The following is an 18353-nucleotide window of genomic DNA, read 5'->3' on the forward strand; positions in this document are numbered from 1 at the left end:
TTGGAGGTGGAGATCGGAATGGATTCATTGCTGCCGTTGGTTCTATGTCATGAGGAAGATGATGAACAGTGGATTTCGGGGGGGGGGGTTTCAAGAAGAAAAGGAAGAAGTATGAGATGGAGAGGGAGGCCAGAGTATTTATTATTACTAGGATTATTTATTATTTATTAGGATTATTTATAATTGTTATTTTAGTATTATTTATTATTATTATGATTACTAATTATTATTATTATTATTGGGTCCACATGGTGATTCACGTGTGGGTCCATGTGGACTCTCAATTAAAATGTATACCATAACATGTGAAAAGCAGTATAATGTATGAGTGAAATGAGAGCTAAAATTGTCATTTGTGTCAATATAAACCCTTACGGGGAAAGTAGCTTACCAAACATCCCCATCCCAATAAGTGCTTAAAAACATAATAAGTGATTTGGAAAGTGTATTACCAAACAACCTTAAGTAGTTGTTAAAGTAAATACTTGTAAGAAGTACTTATGCAACAAGTACTTAATCATCAAACAGGGTCTTAGTAGTTAGAAGTTTAGAACCATTGGGACAATGGGGTCTGACCCGATTAGACCTAATTATACTTCGTATATATAATTACCTATCATAATAATAATTTATAACTATATTTTTGATAATATAACCTTAATAAAAATGACAGTAAATATGGTAGAGTGTTTATATATTAATAAAACATTTGCTTTTAAGAAAAATGATCTTATATACTATTTATTAAAATTACCCTTTTAAACATAAAGTATAGCAAAAATTACAAAAGAACTTGGAAGCCTTTTATATATTATTAATTACATTATCAATTCAAATCTGAATCGATTCCGAACAACAAGAACAGTCCCAACCGAATTACTAATTGGGACAAAACACCATAACTAGAATCTAATATAATCGGTTCAATCAATGCCTAAATTTCTTTATAAGATAAAACATTGATTAAATCATTATTAGTGAAGTTCTCTAGTTATATTTATATCTGTGTTAACACTTATTTCTATGTACAGCTTCCTATTAAAGCATTAAGTCATATTTTTATACTTTATTTATATCCACTTGGACTTGTTTCATTGAACGCAATGCACTTGTGAGACTTTTGTCAATGCCTAGTCCCTATACCCAGTTCCTTCCCATGCATATCTTGATTCATGGTCATGTGCCTAAACCAATTTGTCCTTTCACAAGTTCTTTAGCCTCTCAAATCCAGTCTTGGGGACCTCAAATGAGTTGGCATAGTGCAGCATGGGTGGCATTTTTTGCATTGCTTGCGACCTCTAGTCCTTTTTGGAGGTTGTTTTGTCCTATATTCAATTTGGATTGATTGTTGCTTCCATGCTTAGTGGGGCTTTTGAGTGCTGCTTTCCTTGGCCATTTTGTGTGTCATTGATGCATTGTTGGTTTAGGGAAGTGGTTGCTTGAAGGCGTACGCAAAGCACGTTAGTGGTGAGAGTGGGTCAAGCTGTTCGAGTTGGGCATGAGGGTCTCATCCCAAACCCATCTCATGTTGGTAGACTATTCGAGTTGCTCTCGCGATGAGAGTGGGTCGTCGTGTACTAATCGGGGAGGGGGACTAGGAACGGCTCCCTCGGGGGCCGCCCTTGAGCACCAAACATTCGACTTAGAACTGGTACAATTATGAGTTTCTTAAGGTAGCCAAATGCCTTGTCATCTAATTAGTGATGTGCATGAATGGATTTACCAGATTCCCACCGCCCCTATCTACTATCCAATGAAACCACAACCAATGGAATGGGCTTGGCAAAATAACGGGGAAAGAAGACCCTGATAAGCTTGACTCTAATCCAACTTTGTGAAATGACTTGAGAGGTATAGGATAAGTGGGAGCCCTTGGGCAGAAATGAAATACTACTACTTTTAATGTTATTTTACTTACTTATTCCGTTAGTCGAAGGTGGGGGGCATCACCCTTCCTTTTGGACCCAAGGCTTGCCTCGGTGGGCCGATTTGGGTGGAAGACATTGTCAGGTGGGGAGTTTGGCTAGGGCGGCACATTTGTTAAAAGACAACACAAGTGTCATAAGATGAGCTCAACAAGAACAGAAATCTCATGTGGAACAAAAGAGTAAAAGCTTGTTTGATTCCGATTTCTAGTATGAATACAAACAATGAAAGTGTGGCCTATTGGTCATTTAGACCTTTAGAATTTGAAGCTAGAGGTGTTAGAAAAGTTACCACAAGGATAATTGGCTTGTGGCAGCCAAGCATTTATAGCGACATTGCTTTTTTATCCTTCAATGTCAGTTCTTCCTATCATTGCGAAGTAGATTCACCAAGTGTTGGATTGTTCACCCACCAATAGGGAATGTGAGATAGGTTTAGATTGTTGTGAGATAGGTTAATGTTACCCTAATGATGATAGTGTTATGATAGTAATTCAACCTAGTATGAGATAAACCGTTGATTCACACAATTGGTCATCGTGCTTGGTTGAAAAGCCAATGGCGTGAAGCTATCGTGGGTCAAATTATGATTGAATGCTTCTAAGTCAGAATCTTGGCTAAACATGCAATGTGTGCACTTTCCGCCTGATTCGTAACCCATAGTAGGGGCCTCTAGGCCCCCAAAGGCACGTTCCATTGGTTAAGCCCTTGTGACGGACGAGCTACATGGGCCACCGTGAAGCGCAATTCCTATCGGACGATGGGTAGAATCCTTTGCAGACAACTTAAATATGCGATGGGGTATTGTAAGTATCAGAGTGACCTTGCTGCCATGATCCATTGAAATGAATTCCTTTATCACATCGATTAATCCCTCCTTTCACATTTCATATCCTATAACGATTCGTTCCTCCCCTGCCCTGAGTAATGAGTGTACAACAAAAGTCCCTCCCCTTGTATCGACGTGTGCCAAGGACCAAGTCCTTCCCTCTTTTGTTCAACATAGCCCGCTTATTAAAATCTATCTCATCACAACAACCTTTCATATCCCATGGATCCACATCCACCACATCCCCACAAAGGGTATCAGTGCTAGCCTCCCCCAGCCCCCTCCAATTGGTTGATTGCACAAGGCACACAAGGGTACCATGGTGTGAGTGGGTGTGCGGTTGATTGCATGCTGTCACGGGGATAGTCAACGAGGCCTCATGCGATGTTCGATTGGATGATCAAGCCTACAAACAAGGAAACATGCAACAAGAGCAACAACGATGACACACAAATTAGTCAAAATGCACTTTGTATTGCATTAAAGATGGAAAGCACAAGCACATAGTTTAGTGTCGCGGGGATCTCGTGCTTAACCCTTAAACGTCTTAGCTCCACTCAGCTACCTACGTCATCTCAAGAGTAGCTTAAGATTTTGGGGGAGTAACAGAAGATTACATCACATGCTTGAAAAATTATACTACTATGTATAAGAATGCCATTAGCAAAACCCCCATACAAAAGAGTACAATAGACCACCCAAGACACATACATTGACACGGTGAAGGCACTTCAACAAGCTTCCCTTGTGACAGTCTCCCTTGCCCAATTCGACCTACGTCCTCGGAGATCGTTTCTTCAAGTACTCTTCAACTTTGTTGGCAAAAGGCAGAAGGTCTCTAGCAAGCTTCCAACTTTCTTCTTCACCAGGCTCGAACCACTTCACTAGATATTCTCACCGAGGTGTCTAGGTAGAGGGGATATTCTATGGCCATAGATGGAGACTACCTTGCAGGTTTTTGGTGGTTGAAATGAAAGTGGAGGTCGATGAGGTTGATTCTAGGTGTTATCAACAGTGTCTACATGATAAGGCTTAAGTTGACTAGCATGGAAAACAGGTTGAACTCTTATCCATGAGGGTAGATTGAGGTAGTAGGCAGTTTGTCGTATTTGGGAAACAATCTCGCAAGGCCCTTCATATTTTCTTACAAGATCAGGGTGTATTCTCCTAAAAAGGTCAAGGTTGTTTGGGTGGAGTTTGAACATTACTAGGTCACCTACTTGGAAGTGGTTTGGTCTTCTACCTTGGTTTGTCCATTTCTTCATTCTTTTAGAAGCTTTCTCTAGGAATGCTCAGGTAGGGTCAAGGTTTTCTTTCCAATCATTGGTGAAAGCTTTTGGGCTTCTTCCTTGGTACTCAATAGCTACGTTGTATAGGCACTACGACAATTGGCCAGTTATGGCTTCAATCGAACTCTTCTGTGCATTGTAGGAGATTTGTGCGATGTCCAAGAGGTGTACCCAATTCTTTTGATTGGTTGGAACGAAGTGCCAAAGATATTCTTCTAGGAGGGAGTTTGTTCTCTTAGTTTGTTCATTTGACTTTGGTTGGCTACTGCTGGAGAAGTTCAATTGTGATCCCATGAGCTTGAAAAGTTCTGTCTGGAAGGCGTTGATGAAACGGAGGTCACGATCATTGACAATGTTCTGTGGCATGCCCCAATACTTAACAGTTTGCTTGAAAAATAAGTATGTTGTCTCCTTTGCTATGCATGCCTTGGGTGTTGGGATGAAAGTCGCATACTTAGAGAACCTATCAACCACAAGTATGGAGGCATAATCTCCGACCTTGGTTAGACTATTGGTGAAGTCCTAGAAACAGTCTCCTAAGGGCGTGTGAGTACAGGCAATGGCTGGCTGGAGCAGGCCCATGGGCTTCTGATGATTTGGCTTATCCTATTACCAAATCAAGCAAGTTCTCGTTTACTCCCTCATGCCATCCTCCATGCGAGGTCAATAATAAGTATGCTACAGTAAGGCAAGGGTGCACTGCCAACCTGGATGTCCAGCCCAAAGACTATCATGGCACTCACGCAGAAGTTTCTTCCATAGATCATAATCCCGGGGAACAAACATTTGACCACCTCGAGTAAGTAGAAGATCATCTTCAACCCAGAACCGATGAGTCTTCCCTTCACATGCAACTTGCATCATATTGCTAGAAAGGGGGGCCTTCTTGAGGCCTTCTCGAATGCGATCCTTGAGGTCCACTGTAACTTGGCACGCAGATGGTTTGGTTAAGGAGAAGCGACTAATTATGCTTTCCTACTAAGGGCATCAGTAACCTTGTTCGTCAGTCCCGGCTTGTACTCTAGAGTCATGTCATAGTCGGCCAAAAAGTCCTACCAACGTGCCTGATTTAGACTTAACTTCTTTCAAGACTAGAAATAGTAGGTGGCTATGTTGTCCATTTTCATCACAAAGTGGAAGCCAAGAAGATAATGTTGCCAAGTGTGGAAGCAATGCACAATGGTTGTCATCTCCTCTTGTACAATGTATCTTCGCTCAACCTCATTGAGATCACGACTCTCAAAAGCAACTGGGTTGTCCTCTTGCATCAATATGACCACAATAACAAAGTCTGAGGTAGGATCAACACTGGTTCTTCTGACATGATCTTCTTCAAATATTCAAAGGCTAGTTGGCATGCTTTTGCCCATCGCCATGCACTTGTCTTCTTCAAGGGATTAGTTAATGTGGCAGCCTGAGCTGAGTAGCTTGGTATGAATCTACAGTAATAGTTGACAAGCCCCAAGAAGGATCGATGATCTATCGTCGTGGTAGGGGACTCTCAATCTTGAATGGGCTTGACTTTGGCGGGGTCCATGTTGACGGTGCCCGAGCAAATGACGTGCCATAGGCCACCTCCTCTTTGTCAAAGGAACACTTTTCCTTCTTCACATATAAGTGGTTCTCCCGCAATACTTGGAATACAATGCGGAGGTGGTCAACATGTTTTTCTAGTGAACTACTATAAATTACAATATTATCTATGTCGACAACAACAAATTAATCAAGATAATGATGGAAAATTCAATTCATGAATGTACAAAATGTGGTCGGGGCATTGGTGAGACCAAAAGGCATGACAAGGAATTCTAAGGATCCATATCTGGTGACACAGGTGGTCTTGTGTTCATCACCTTCAGCAACACGAACTTGATAATGACCCGAGCAAAGGTCCAATTTGTGAAGTACTTAGCATGGGTCAATTGGTCGAACAAGTCAACAACCAAAGGAATGTGATACTTGTTCTTGATTGTGAGATTGTTCAAAGCCTGATAGTTTAGGTAAAGGCGGAGTGAGCTATCATGTTTCTTCTAAAATAAGACTAGGGCTCCATAACGGGCCTTGGAAAGTTGAATGAACCCAGCTTCTAACAATTCATTCACCTACTTCCTTAGCTCGACAAGTTCTGGAAGAGGCATGTGGTTTGGAGGGCGATTTAGCGGCTTGGAACTTGGTTCAAGCTCGAACTTGTGGTCAACTTTTTGCCTTGGTGGTAATGTCTTTAGAAGTTGTGGTGGCATAACATCACTAAATTCCCCCAAAATGGTCATGATCTTTGGAGATACACTCCTTGGGACCACCTCTTGGGGTTTAACACTCACCATTGTGGCTAGGTAGGTAGCTTCACCCTTCTAAATACCATTCCAAAGCTACAAGGCTGATAGTTTCTTGTTAGGCTGACCAACACCATGCATAATTGGTACCACACAAGGTGATGGCTCCTCAAAGATGCACACTAAGTTAAGAAAGGGCATGGGCACCGCCTTCACATGTGTTAGGAAGTCCATGCTCAAAACAACCCAGAAGTCATCCATAGGAACTACTAGCAAATCAACAAGCCCTTTCCAATCACCCACTTGTAGTTCTACTCCACGGGTCACCCCCTGGATGAGTTTGGCATTAGAATTCACCGCCTTCAACCACCTTGCTTCTTTGTGGGTAGAACTTGTGTCAACCATGGCTTTTGTGGGTTTCCCATTTATGGATATCCCAATGTACATTAACCCCTTCGATGTGGCCTTTCAAGTTTTCATGGTGGTCACCTTCTTCAAGGCATTGACTCTCTTTAGGCCCCCCTTCCTTGGTTATTCTCTCTCCTTGTCTTAGTCATTGTGCTTGTCATCACTGAGCTTTGCAAGAAGAGCATTCAACTTTTCTTGACTTGGGCACTCCCTTGTCCAGTGTTCGCCTTCGCAAAAGAAGCATGGTGATAGAGGGGGTCTCTTGGTGAAATTTCCACCTCTGAAGCTAGACTCCCCCTTGAGCTTCGTCTACCCTTTCACATCATTAGGATTATTATACCTTGTAGGTCCCTTTAGGGTAAAATAAGGCTTCTTTCCTCCTTCTGGCTTGCCTTGGCCCTAGAAGTTGTTGGGCCTAGGGCCATCTTTGTTTGGTCTTCTGTTGTCCACTAATTGTTCAACAGCTACCATGGCTGTGGCGAGGTCATTCACACTTCGTCGTTGAAGCTTGAGTTCAACCCACTATTAAAGGTTGTACATGAAGTTGAAAAGCAAGTCCTTGTTTGACATTCCAGTGATCTCAAGCATCAGGGCGAAGAACTCTTTCACATACTCATGCAATGAGTCTGTGTGCTTCAAGTTCTTAAAATTTTTGTGGGCATGGTACTCCATGTTCTCTGGATAGAATTGGTGTTTTATCTCGCTCTTAAACATGGCCCAAGTTTCAATAGATCATAGGCCTCGCTTTGCATCGGCACATCTCCTGTGCCACCATAGCATAGCAACATTAGTAAGATTCATAACAACAGTGTGAACCTTGGTCACCTCCTCAATTAGTTCAATGGTAGAAAAATATTATTCCATTTGCCATAGGAAGTTGTCAAGATCCGGGGCATCTCGGGCCCTTAGGTAAGGGTTAGGCTCACCAACTTTGATGTTGGGAGGTGTTGGAGCGGTCGACACATTGGCAGCACTGATCATCAACTTCTTCAAAAGGGTCACCTCACCCTTCAGGTCCTCAAGCTGAGCTTGAAGGCATGCGACTAAGCCTTCTAGGGGGCTGCTCGATGTATTGGACATTTCATTGGAGCACTCCTCCATTCTTTCGACTACAACTGCTAGGATTTCCAAGTTAAGGTGGAGCTCATCAACATGGTCACAAGCTTCACCTACAGCTACATCTCATTGCACGATGTGCTTGTCTATGTTTGCGAGCTTAGCGATGGACTTCTCATGCTTGGTAGATTTGGACACCATGGCATTATCTTTGGCTAAGCTGCCTTTAGGTTCGTCGTCAGGCTCATACGCCTATGAGATCCCTTCTTGTATTTCATCATGGACCTCTTGCTTCTTCATCTTGCTAGAAGCAATGTCGGGCACGTCATGGGACGGATCTCATTGTGGCAAGTAGGAGGGAATCGTGCTTTGATACTAATTGTCACGGGGCTAGTCAACGAGGCCCCATGCGGTGCTTGATTGGGTCGAGCAAGCTTACAAACTAGGAAACAAGCAACAAGAGCAATAATGGTGGCACACAAATTAGTTAAAATGCACTTTGTATTTGCATTAAAAATGGGAAGCACAAGTACATAGTTTAGTGTCGAGAAGCGTGCTTAACCTAAAACGTCTTAGTTCTACTCAACTACCTACCTCCCCTCAAAGAATAGCTTAAGCTTTTGGGAAAGTGACAAAAGATTACATCACATGCTTGAAAAATCATACTACTATTTATAAGAATGCCATTGGCAATACCCCCATACAAAATGAATACAATAGCCCACCCAAGACGCATACATTGACACACTGATGGCACTTTGGCAAGCTTCCCTTATGACAATGCAGTGCTTGTGTGCGCATGCACGGCCAACTGCATGTGTGTGCGTGCACGTGCTTTCGACTGCACAGGGTTCCCCTGTGCCATGTCATGGTGCATGTGCGTGTGCACATCTAATTGTACAGGGTGCCTTTGTGGTGTGTCATGGTGCAAGTGTTTGTGTATAAAAGCTACACATGGTGCTCCCGTACTCTGTCATGGTGCAAGTGAGTGTGCATGGCTGATTTGACATCGTTCCGCATGTTGTGCATCATTGTACACCGGATGAGCACACCCACAATCACAATACAATTGGTGCCCTATGGTGCTAGGCGGTGTACATGGCTTACTACACATGGTGCCCCCGTGTTGTGTCACGGTGCAAGTGGGTGTGCATCGCTGATTGCATGTGGTGCCCCATGTCATGTGTCGTGGTGCAAGGGACGTGAACAACCGAACTGGTTGACGATTTGATTGTCCAGGCCAACGGGTTGCTAACCAAGTCAATATTTTTTGACAAATGACCAGGTTAGAGGTGAAACGGAACTAGTTGATTGGATGGTTTTTGGGCTGAATGGTCCGACCGTCTAGGTCAACGATGGTTCAGAAACCATGGTTTCAATTTTGTTGCTCGACTCTTTCTTAACCCCAAGTTACATAATATGCAAATCAAAATAATGGTTTTTTTTTCTATTGAATAAAAACATATTCAAAGACCTCACCTAACATCTTAAACTTTTAGGTTGAATAGTTCCTTGAGATGGTATTAGAGCCTGTGGGAACTGTTTGTAGGTAGTTTATTTGGAGTGTATTTGATCAAGTTGTCTAATGTTCTTGTCACCCTCGTTATAATTAATTAAATTTACCCTAAATTTTCATAAGTTCACTTAAACATACCCTGAATTTTTCAAATAGACTTAATACCTTGTGGATTGACCCACTTAGACTTAAACATACCCTCTATTATTAAAATGTTAACACTGGTTAACATGTGACATCAAATGACCTATCTAAATTTTTTAAAACCCTATTTTTACTACCCTATTTTCTTGCAACCTTGTTTTACCCCTTTTCACTTGCAACCTTGTTTTACCCTATAAGTTTGAGTATCTACTCCATAATTAAAATAAAAATATTCAAAAATCCTTTACAACCGACCTATAGCATTACTTGAAATCCTTTGTATCTTCATGTTAGACGTGATAGGATTGGAGAACTAAGATGCAAATTGGAAGTCACCAAAGTCGATCCAAAATGCATTTGGATGTCTTTTGAAGTATACATCACACATAGCAATTATATCTTCTTCAAACAGCTAATATTGGAGATCCATTGCAAGGTTTTTAAAACCGGATAGGACAGGGTATCATTATGGGACCGGTTCCTGAGTCAAACTGTTGGCCGTCTAGTTTGAATGGATGACTTGTTCCTACTTAAAAAAAAAACAAATACAGTCAAAAACCGTTGTTCGGGTTGACGGTTCGATCATCCAAATCAACGGATCGCTAACCAAATCAAAGGTTTTTGAATAAAAAGTGGTTTTAAGGTGAAATAGAATGGTTACTTGACTGGTTCTCAGTTTTTCTAGTTCGACTGTGCAATCCAGTCCGGTTTTAAAAACATGAAAAGTCAACCATTGATCATAATGGGTGACCATTATACTTTCTTTGAAATATTGAAAACAGACCCCCGATACTGCGATCCAAAAGAGGTCTTCAACAGGGGAAGCCAAGCAACCATTTTCTAAAGGAGTTGAATCAGTTGGAAAACATTGGCTTCATTGCTAACATCACCAAAAGAAACTCCCCGAGTGGATGTTTTTGCGATAACGATGGCGAGAAGAAAATGAATAAATTATTGAATTTTGAAAGCTATGGAAAGATGATAATGTTTGAAAGCCATGAGTTTTTAAGTTCTAACTAGTGCGGACCTGTGCAATGCACGGGATTTGTTAAAAGAAATTGAGGCAAAAGGAGCTAGAGGTGCAATTTGGGCGGGCCCAACTTGAGCCTGACTCGACTCAACTAGAGTTTTTGCCCATGTTGGGCTTGAGTTTTTTAGCATCAAGTTGGGCTTTGGGCCAAAAAACCTAGGACTAACAGGTTGGGCTTGGGTTGAGCCCTCGGGTAGCCTGAGCCCAACCCGTTCCAATCAATCTAAGCATGCCCAACATTTTATGATATGCATATCTACATGTTATCAATTTATTCTACCTGAAAATTGGGCTACAAAGCTCAACATGCCCAAGCCTGATCCCAGGTGTATTGGGTTAATCTTGGGTTCGTAAATTTGGGCTTAACCTTGAGTAGGGCCAAGCCTGACTCAAGTTTTGAGATGTAGGATCAACCCAAGCCCAACCCACCCAAGTTGTACTCCAAGAAGGAGCGTTGTGAAATTCCTAATTGTATTAGTTTTTAACTTTTATCAGACTGTTTTAACTTTTACTAAATTTTTATTTAATGATGATTTTTGATATTTTTAAATGGATTAGGGATTTAAAATTAATAATAATTAAGTTTCAAATGATTTTGTTATTTTTTTTTTTATTTTATAATAGTAGAATTCAGTAATATTAAACAGTAATTTTCAGTATTATTAAAATAAATTTTCAAACCCATGCGATGCACGAGCTTTGTTCAAAGAAATTGAAGCAAAAGGATCTAGAGGTGCAAGTTGGGTGGGCCTAAACCGAGCCCAACCCGACTCAACCAGAGATTTTGCACAGGTTAGGCTTGAGTTTTTGGACTTCAAAGCTAGGCTTGGGCCAAAGAACTAAGGCCTAACCTAAACTTAGGTTGGGCTTAGGTTTAGGGTCTTGGGGCCTTAGATAGCCCAAGCCTAACCCGACCCAACCAATCTAAGCATGCCCAATGTTTTATGATATACATACATATCTACATATTATCAATCTATTCTACCCGATAATTGGGTTACAGAGGTTAACACGCCCAAGTCCAACCCGAGATGTGTTGGGTTAAGCTTGGGTTGGTAAACTTGGGCTTGACCTTGAGTTGGCCCAAGCCTGAGTTTAAGGTTTGAGACTTAGGGTCACCCAGCCCAACCCACCCAAATTGCACTCGAAGAAGGAGAATTGTGGCATTCCTAATTGTAATAATTTTTAAATTAATAATAATTAAGTTTCAAATGATTTTGTTAGCTTTTTAATTTTATAACAGCAAAATTCAGTAATATTAATTCTTAGTATACTGTAAAATATGGTAATTAGTCAATAAGTACTAATATTAATTAGAAGTTATAAACAGTCATATTCCATAAATATTAATGGTAAGTCATATGGGAAGGAGAGGAACCGACCCATATGACTGTAATTAGTCAATAATTAATAATTTTTACGGTATTTATTTGCTGTAATCAGTCAATAATTAATAATTAGTCAGTTTATTAGTCAATGATTAATAACTAATCGATTTAATTGAAGCATAAATAAAGCAAAGTCACTTAAGTCACATGGGTCGGGCTTGAATTGGATATGAGAAAACCGATCATACCTGACCCATACCCAATCCATTTAACCTACTTCACCCGATCCGCATCTACAGTGTTCACTCGAAAGAGCGAACACGACATATGTGAATGGTGTAGTGGTGCTGAAGATGAGTTTTTTCAGAGGACTTAGTACCTTCAGATCAAGTAAATGGATGTGAGAAACCCAAAAACAGCCTGAGAAACCATTAGATATGAGATTGACTTACTTGGGAACAATGGTCGGTGAGTGTATGTTGGGATTCAACCGAACTGGGTTTATAATAGTAAGTAGTTACTAAAACTAAAATAGTGGATATTTCGCTAAGTACTATTAATTTCATTAACTACAACTAATTTGATAATTTGTAGTAAGTATATAATGATGATTATTTATGATTTTTGCTAATTTGTGGTAAGTTAATAATATTAAAAATTATTCAAAAATTTCACTAATTACATTTATTTAACATTAATTAACTAATCAATGGTTGAATAAACCATTTCGGTTGGGTTTGGATCAAAAACGGTCCAAAACGCTAGGTAGACCGACATCATAATAGTTCTACTTGGATCTGGTTTTGGGTATGGAGCGAGGCACCCAGAAACTGGTTTATTCGACCACAGTAGCGAAGAACGATTCCCTTTCACTATAATTTTGCTACCAAATCAACTCAAATGAATAGTTGGACATTCTTTGTATGAAAACTGACTCAAATAAGCTAGGAACACATACCTGGGAAGGTTAACATGAGTGAGTTGAGATTAATTTGAAGAACCAAAAGCACCTGAAATACGAAGAGATATGCACAGTGAAAAACTGACAAAGAAACATCACCTGTTCCATCGCTGCAACGTGGTGTTGTGAGTATGGTGTTCTCACAGTCCCTTGCAGCTTTATATTGGGAATATCTCCTGCATACAAGTATACGGAGATATTCCCAATGCATGACTGTGAGTAACGGTGCGAGCACAGACTACTTTAGGTACAAGGCATGGGTGGGCCTATGCTCAGTGTTTTTAAAACCAAATTGGATGGGATAGTTAGACCGGAAAAATCAGGAATCAGTCATCTAACCAGACCCTGAAACAGCCTTTTGGCCAAAAATTGTTGATTTGGTCAATGAACCGCTGACCAAGACAACGGTTTTTAGCTACTTTTGTTTTTTATAATTTTTTATTTTGTTTTTGTCAAAACTGGCTGTCCATTCACACTGGAAGGTTAGACCATTTGACCCGAAAAACAGACCCAAAACGGTTCTTGTTCGATCCGGTTTTAAATGGGTGTCTGTAGTAACTAGTAAGTGCTTCTCCTTGGTGGGGGATCTAGGCCTTGTTGGTACTCTCTGAGTTGGGTCACCTTTTTCCTGTTTAGATTTTGGCCACCCTTCATGTTTTTTGTTTTTGATTTCTTCTCTCTTTTTGGGGGGTGGGGGCCGTCCTTTCTTTTTACTCACTAGCAACTCAGTTCAACTGATGAAGTGTTAACTTTTTTTAATTTTCTTGATTTGTAATATAAAAAATGAAGCTTGTGGTAGGCCTGAGCAGCTTTGACTCAACAGAGAATAATAATTTCTCATCAAAGGTCAGGTAAGTTTGAATTTTGTTTTCTAATCTAGTTGTTACATGTTCAATGCCATTTCACCTAGAATCATCCGGGGCCCAACTCAATTCTGCTTTACAAATCAATCCTTTCAAGCCAGTAAAAACTGCTAGGTCTGAACTCTGAACATGATTCTTGGGTCTTCTATACATTTTCTCCCCCTCTACTGAGAAATTGAAAAGCTCCATCCCCCTTGAACAATGGAACACCAGTCATTTTGTCCTTGAATATTGATTTTAGGGGAAAGATTTCTGATATGGTGGAGAATAGATCGATCTCAATGACGAATAGTCAAAGACAAGAAGTGACTTCTCCTTGTGTTCACATTCGTTTACAGAATCTCGATCCATAGCAGAAACATCAAAATCATGCCCAACAGGAGAAAATTTTATACAAACAAGGCCCAACGATTGTCCATTAATTGGTGACATGTACAAGAGAGACTAACATCAAATATTTAGTTCATTCAATCTCTGAAAGTTCAGAACCTCTTCTTTGCTTTTCTCTATTCACAAGGTCTATAGACAAATTAAATTCCTATAATGAAGCAGCTAGTATCTAATACCTCCATACACAGTTCTAATGGGGGATGTGGGGTCTTAATTGGTTGAGACCTGGGTCTGAATCTTGGCGAAATCCAGAGTTTTCTTGCCTTGCAGCTTGTTGGTGACGTAGTGGCGACTGTATTCTCCATGGTTGTATCTTCTGTACATGCAAGGATGGTTTTTGTCCACCAATTCAGGCAAAGGGCCAAGCTCGATTTCATAGCCTGGTGCGTAGAATGTTACAATCGAGAGGCGATCCTTCTCCTTGTGTGTCACAGCTCTGTGTTCGACGCTCTTGTATTTCCCATTCGTAAGAACCTGTATGGTCATCAGAATCAGAAACTCATCAGATGGACCTTCCCATGAAATCGATCCATGGAGCTGAACAAATCAAGTACTTGAGGGGAAGTTGTTTTTACTTCTATGGTGTCACCAATGTTGATGACAAGAGCATTTTCCAGCGGTTGAACAGGAACCCAGATGTTGTCCTTGAGGATTTGAAGCCCGACTGAGCTACCAGCTGCTCCCTGCTGCAACACAGTCAGGGCGCTTCCATCCGAGTGGGGGCTCAGACCCAACACCAGGTCGGGCCTCGAGCATGGTGGGTAGTAGTTCATCCTCACCGCTTGAACAGTCACCCCAAACATCTCATTGAATCTGTCTTGGTTCAGGCCAAGGCTCAAGGCTATGAATCTCAGTAGAGTCTGACACAACTTCCTTATACTCGTTGAGTATGTCTCAAGAGTCTCTCTGCAACCAAAACCAGGCTTTAGAACAACAATGCAGAAGTTCTGCTGTAAGTCAGTAACCAACGATAGAACTGATGGATCATATCCTAGCATGCAGCAGAAGCATTACCTGAACTCAGGTGGGTTTGTTGGCCATAGTTTTGGGTTTCTTATGCAGTGGGGCTCAACCCCAAGAGCCAACATGTTGCACCAATCCAGCTTCTGATCCTCTGAGAACACAAATGCATGCCCATATCCCTGGATGGTCCCCGGCGCCATTGGATACTTCTGTTTCTCCTCCAGTGGTAGCATGAAGAATTCTGTTGTCACCTTCTCAATACTCTCCAGCAGCTCCTTATCAATCCCATGGTTTATAACCTAGAGAAGTACAACTTAGCATTGTTAAGCAACAGAAGCTGTTTCAAATACATGGAATAAGTAAGCTGTTAGTCGCATTTTACCTGAAAGAAGCCCCACTCCTCGCAGGAGGAAGCGAGCTTCAGTACTTCTCTCTGCACTTCATCTTCGCCACCTTCAACAAGCTCCGAAAGATCGATCACTGGAATGCTCATGGCTGAAGAAGAACAAGGGGAGGAGGTGGCTAGCGTTGGCCGCTGAGCCATGTCGCGGACGTACCTTTCTGGAACTGTTATTGGTTTAGTCTTTCGCAGCTCTTGCACATCATCTATGTGGCCAACGTTGATCGGAGGATTAATATTGGGTGCAGGAGCCATGGAAGTTGAATCCGAGCAAACAAACAAACAAACAAAATGGGGCTGAAAGAGCTCTTCTTAGTAGCTCGATCTGATTCCTTTCTTTTGATCAGAAGCTAATTAAGTAGCTCTGATTCAAGAGAAGCCTCCGAGTCTGTCTATTTATAGAATCGAAAACCAAGAGAGAGACTACATGGGCTCACGTAAATGCACTACTACTTTAGTAATTTGCCCAAGGACCGTTGGATTTCAGTGGGTGATTGGCCAGACGCTTTTGGGGCCGTATGATTCATTTTAGTTGCCAAATACATGGTAATTAAATTAAGATATATGGTCTATCATGACGAATGAAGAATCATATTCTTGGCTTGGTTAAGACCTAGCTCATTTCATTAACTGATGATGATGATGATGATGGTGACATGTATATATGACTCATGCATGCATACCCATGAAGTTAAGAGGTGATGAGAATCAGGAGAAATGGAATATTGGAATCTTGCCAAAGGGGGGAAGAAGTGGGTAGTACTGGGAATGGTTGTGGTTAGGGTAGCTTAGTAGGGAGAGGGGGCCATTCTCAAATTGCATTACACCGACCAGACCAAGTGTAGTGATATTACCACCATCAAAATTTTAAGGTTTTCTCGTCTCACTTGTTTTTTTTCTTTTTCTTCTTTCTCTTTATCTTTGATCTCTTCTTCCATCTTGTAATGTCAGGAAGAACAAATTAATTAACATGCATGAATCGTTGAAAACTTTCCTCATAGTCAAAGTTCTATTTAGCCAAGTTGAAGATTCCTTTATCTCTGTCGCATTGAAGATGATGGAAGAATTAGGAATGCAGAAATGGGGGTAACAGTTAATTAATGGAATTAGGAATGTGGACTGTGGCATCGGGAGACTTGACCAGGAAAGGCCTGTATGGAAACCAAGGGCCCCTCCTTTTGTCCTTTTGTTCTTACTACAACCGGTTGCCATTGGGGGTGTCAATTCGACCAGATTTGGTCCAATTTGATCCGGTCCATTATGAGTCCATTTGACTGAGTCCAATTCAATCCAATGAATACTTTGAAGTTTGAACCATTTTGGACCAGTCCAATTCAATGTCTGGACTGTCCAATCTGGTTTTTAATTTAGATTTATTGCAATTCAAACTTGGTCCATGGACACCTGTATTCTTATATTTTATCAATGGACTTAATATTGGTTTGATCTGATCCAATGGATCAGGTCCAATCCAATCCAATAAATATTTTGGACCTTAAAAGTCTGAACTGGTCCAATTCAATATGTCTTTTTGGTCTGTTCAATCTGTCCAAATTGATTTTGATTTGAATTGGGTCCAACCCAAAACCAGTCCATCGACACCCCTAGTTGTCATTGAGTGAGTCATAGAATGTCCCCTCATGCAAAAGTCCATTGGGCTTGTGCTGAATACAGGCCCACTCATACCTTGGTCTGTGCTGAAACTTAATTAATTATAAGGGCAAATTTTTGAAATCTCCCCTTAAGTTTCTGATTGTTGTTGAAACCTCCCCTAAAACTTGGTAATTGCAATCACCTCCCCTGAACTTTCTGGCATAGTTACAAGTAGACCCCCTCTAGTAAAATCTTCTAGGAAAATGCATGAAAATGTCCAAAATACTCATGCTGCTACTTTTAACAAAAACATTCATCTTCCAAAATTTCTCTTCACTGAAATTGATTTATTTTTTCAAATTTGCCCTTCATATCAATCACTCCAAGGTAAAGCTGCAATAGTAAAGTTTGTATTGCTTTTTCTTTCAGTAGAAACCAACTTCAATAATAACTACATGAGTATTTTGGACATTTTAATGCATTTTTTAAGAAGATTCTACCAGAGGGGGGTCTACTTGAAACTGTATTAGATAGCTCAGGGGAGGTGATTGCAATTAATATAGTTCAGGGAAAGTTTCAGCAACGGTCAAAAACTTCATGGGATGTTTCAGCAATTTAGCCTAATTATAATGGGGGCATGGACTATTCAATTTAAAAGCTTAAGGTGTTGGGCAAGGTCCTTATATAGGTTTTTCTTTTTTTTTTAATAAATGCTATATAGGTTTTTCTTCTCTAACAGGTATATAAAATATATTGCAAATTAAAACGATTATTGTGAGAAAACATTGATACATTGTGACTGCAAATTTCATTAAATTATAGAAGTAAAACCTCTAAGTTATTAGTTATTTATTCAGTCAACAGTTAAATTGTTGATATTGATCCGTCTGACCCGTTCAGTTGGTCGTTCTGTTGTTTTGTAGTAACATTTTAATTTAACCTCCTGCTCAGGTCAGGTTTTAAAACACTGATACTTTGGTTGCTTGCCTCAGTTGATGACCTGCTCCAAAGGTAGTGAGAAATGAGGATAACTTTGATTGCCAAGTTACAGGATTCTTAGGTTGTTTGGACCCTCCACTTCCACTTTATCTTGGACAAGGAAGATATGCTTGTCTATTAATGGGTTGTCTCCTTTAATTTGGATAGAGAAACAGAGAGGAAACAAAAATTGAGATCAGTGTCTAATGAGAAAATCCAGACAAGCCCTTGTACTAAAAGAGAAGAGAAGATAGAAAAGCAATAGCTTTAGACACTCAGGTCCATCCATTCTCTCCCTCTCTGCAGATAAAGACCATGGATTAGGGTTTCCATTTTCTTCAACACGTTTGCTTTGGAGAAGGTTATTCCAGGTTGAGATAGGCATTGTACGAGACTGAGAGAGGAAT

The 18353-nt window shown here is 40.6% G+C and overlaps 1 protein-coding gene and 1 pseudogene across 1 annotated transcript; one reads left to right on the plus strand and one right to left on the minus strand.

Annotated features, from left to right (window-relative positions):
• The first annotated feature begins 1784 nt into the window (after nt 1-1784).
• On the plus strand, nt 1785-2795 carry LOC148800795 (25S ribosomal RNA; annotated as a pseudogene).
• Nucleotides 2796-13827: 11032 nt separating this feature from the next.
• Nucleotides 13828-15742, minus strand: LBO1 (2-oxoglutarate (2OG) and Fe(II)-dependent oxygenase superfamily protein). The gene is made up of 4 exons (XM_010271146.3): nt 15358-15742; nt 15027-15274; nt 14588-14918; nt 13828-14486 (listed from the first exon to the last, which is right to left on the minus strand). The coding sequence occupies exons 1-4, from the start codon at nt 15628-15630 to the stop codon at nt 14223-14225; spliced, it is 1116 nt and encodes a 371-aa protein (XP_010269448.1). The 5' UTR covers nt 15631-15742; the 3' UTR covers nt 13828-14222.
• Nucleotides 15743-18353: the final 2611 nt, after the last annotated feature.

The sequence above is a fragment of the Nelumbo nucifera genome, chromosome 4 (genome assembly GCF_055504915.1).
Source record: "Nelumbo nucifera cultivar China Antique chromosome 4, China Antique-T2T, whole genome shotgun sequence".
Taxonomy (NCBI): domain Eukaryota; kingdom Viridiplantae; phylum Streptophyta; class Magnoliopsida; order Proteales; family Nelumbonaceae; genus Nelumbo; species Nelumbo nucifera.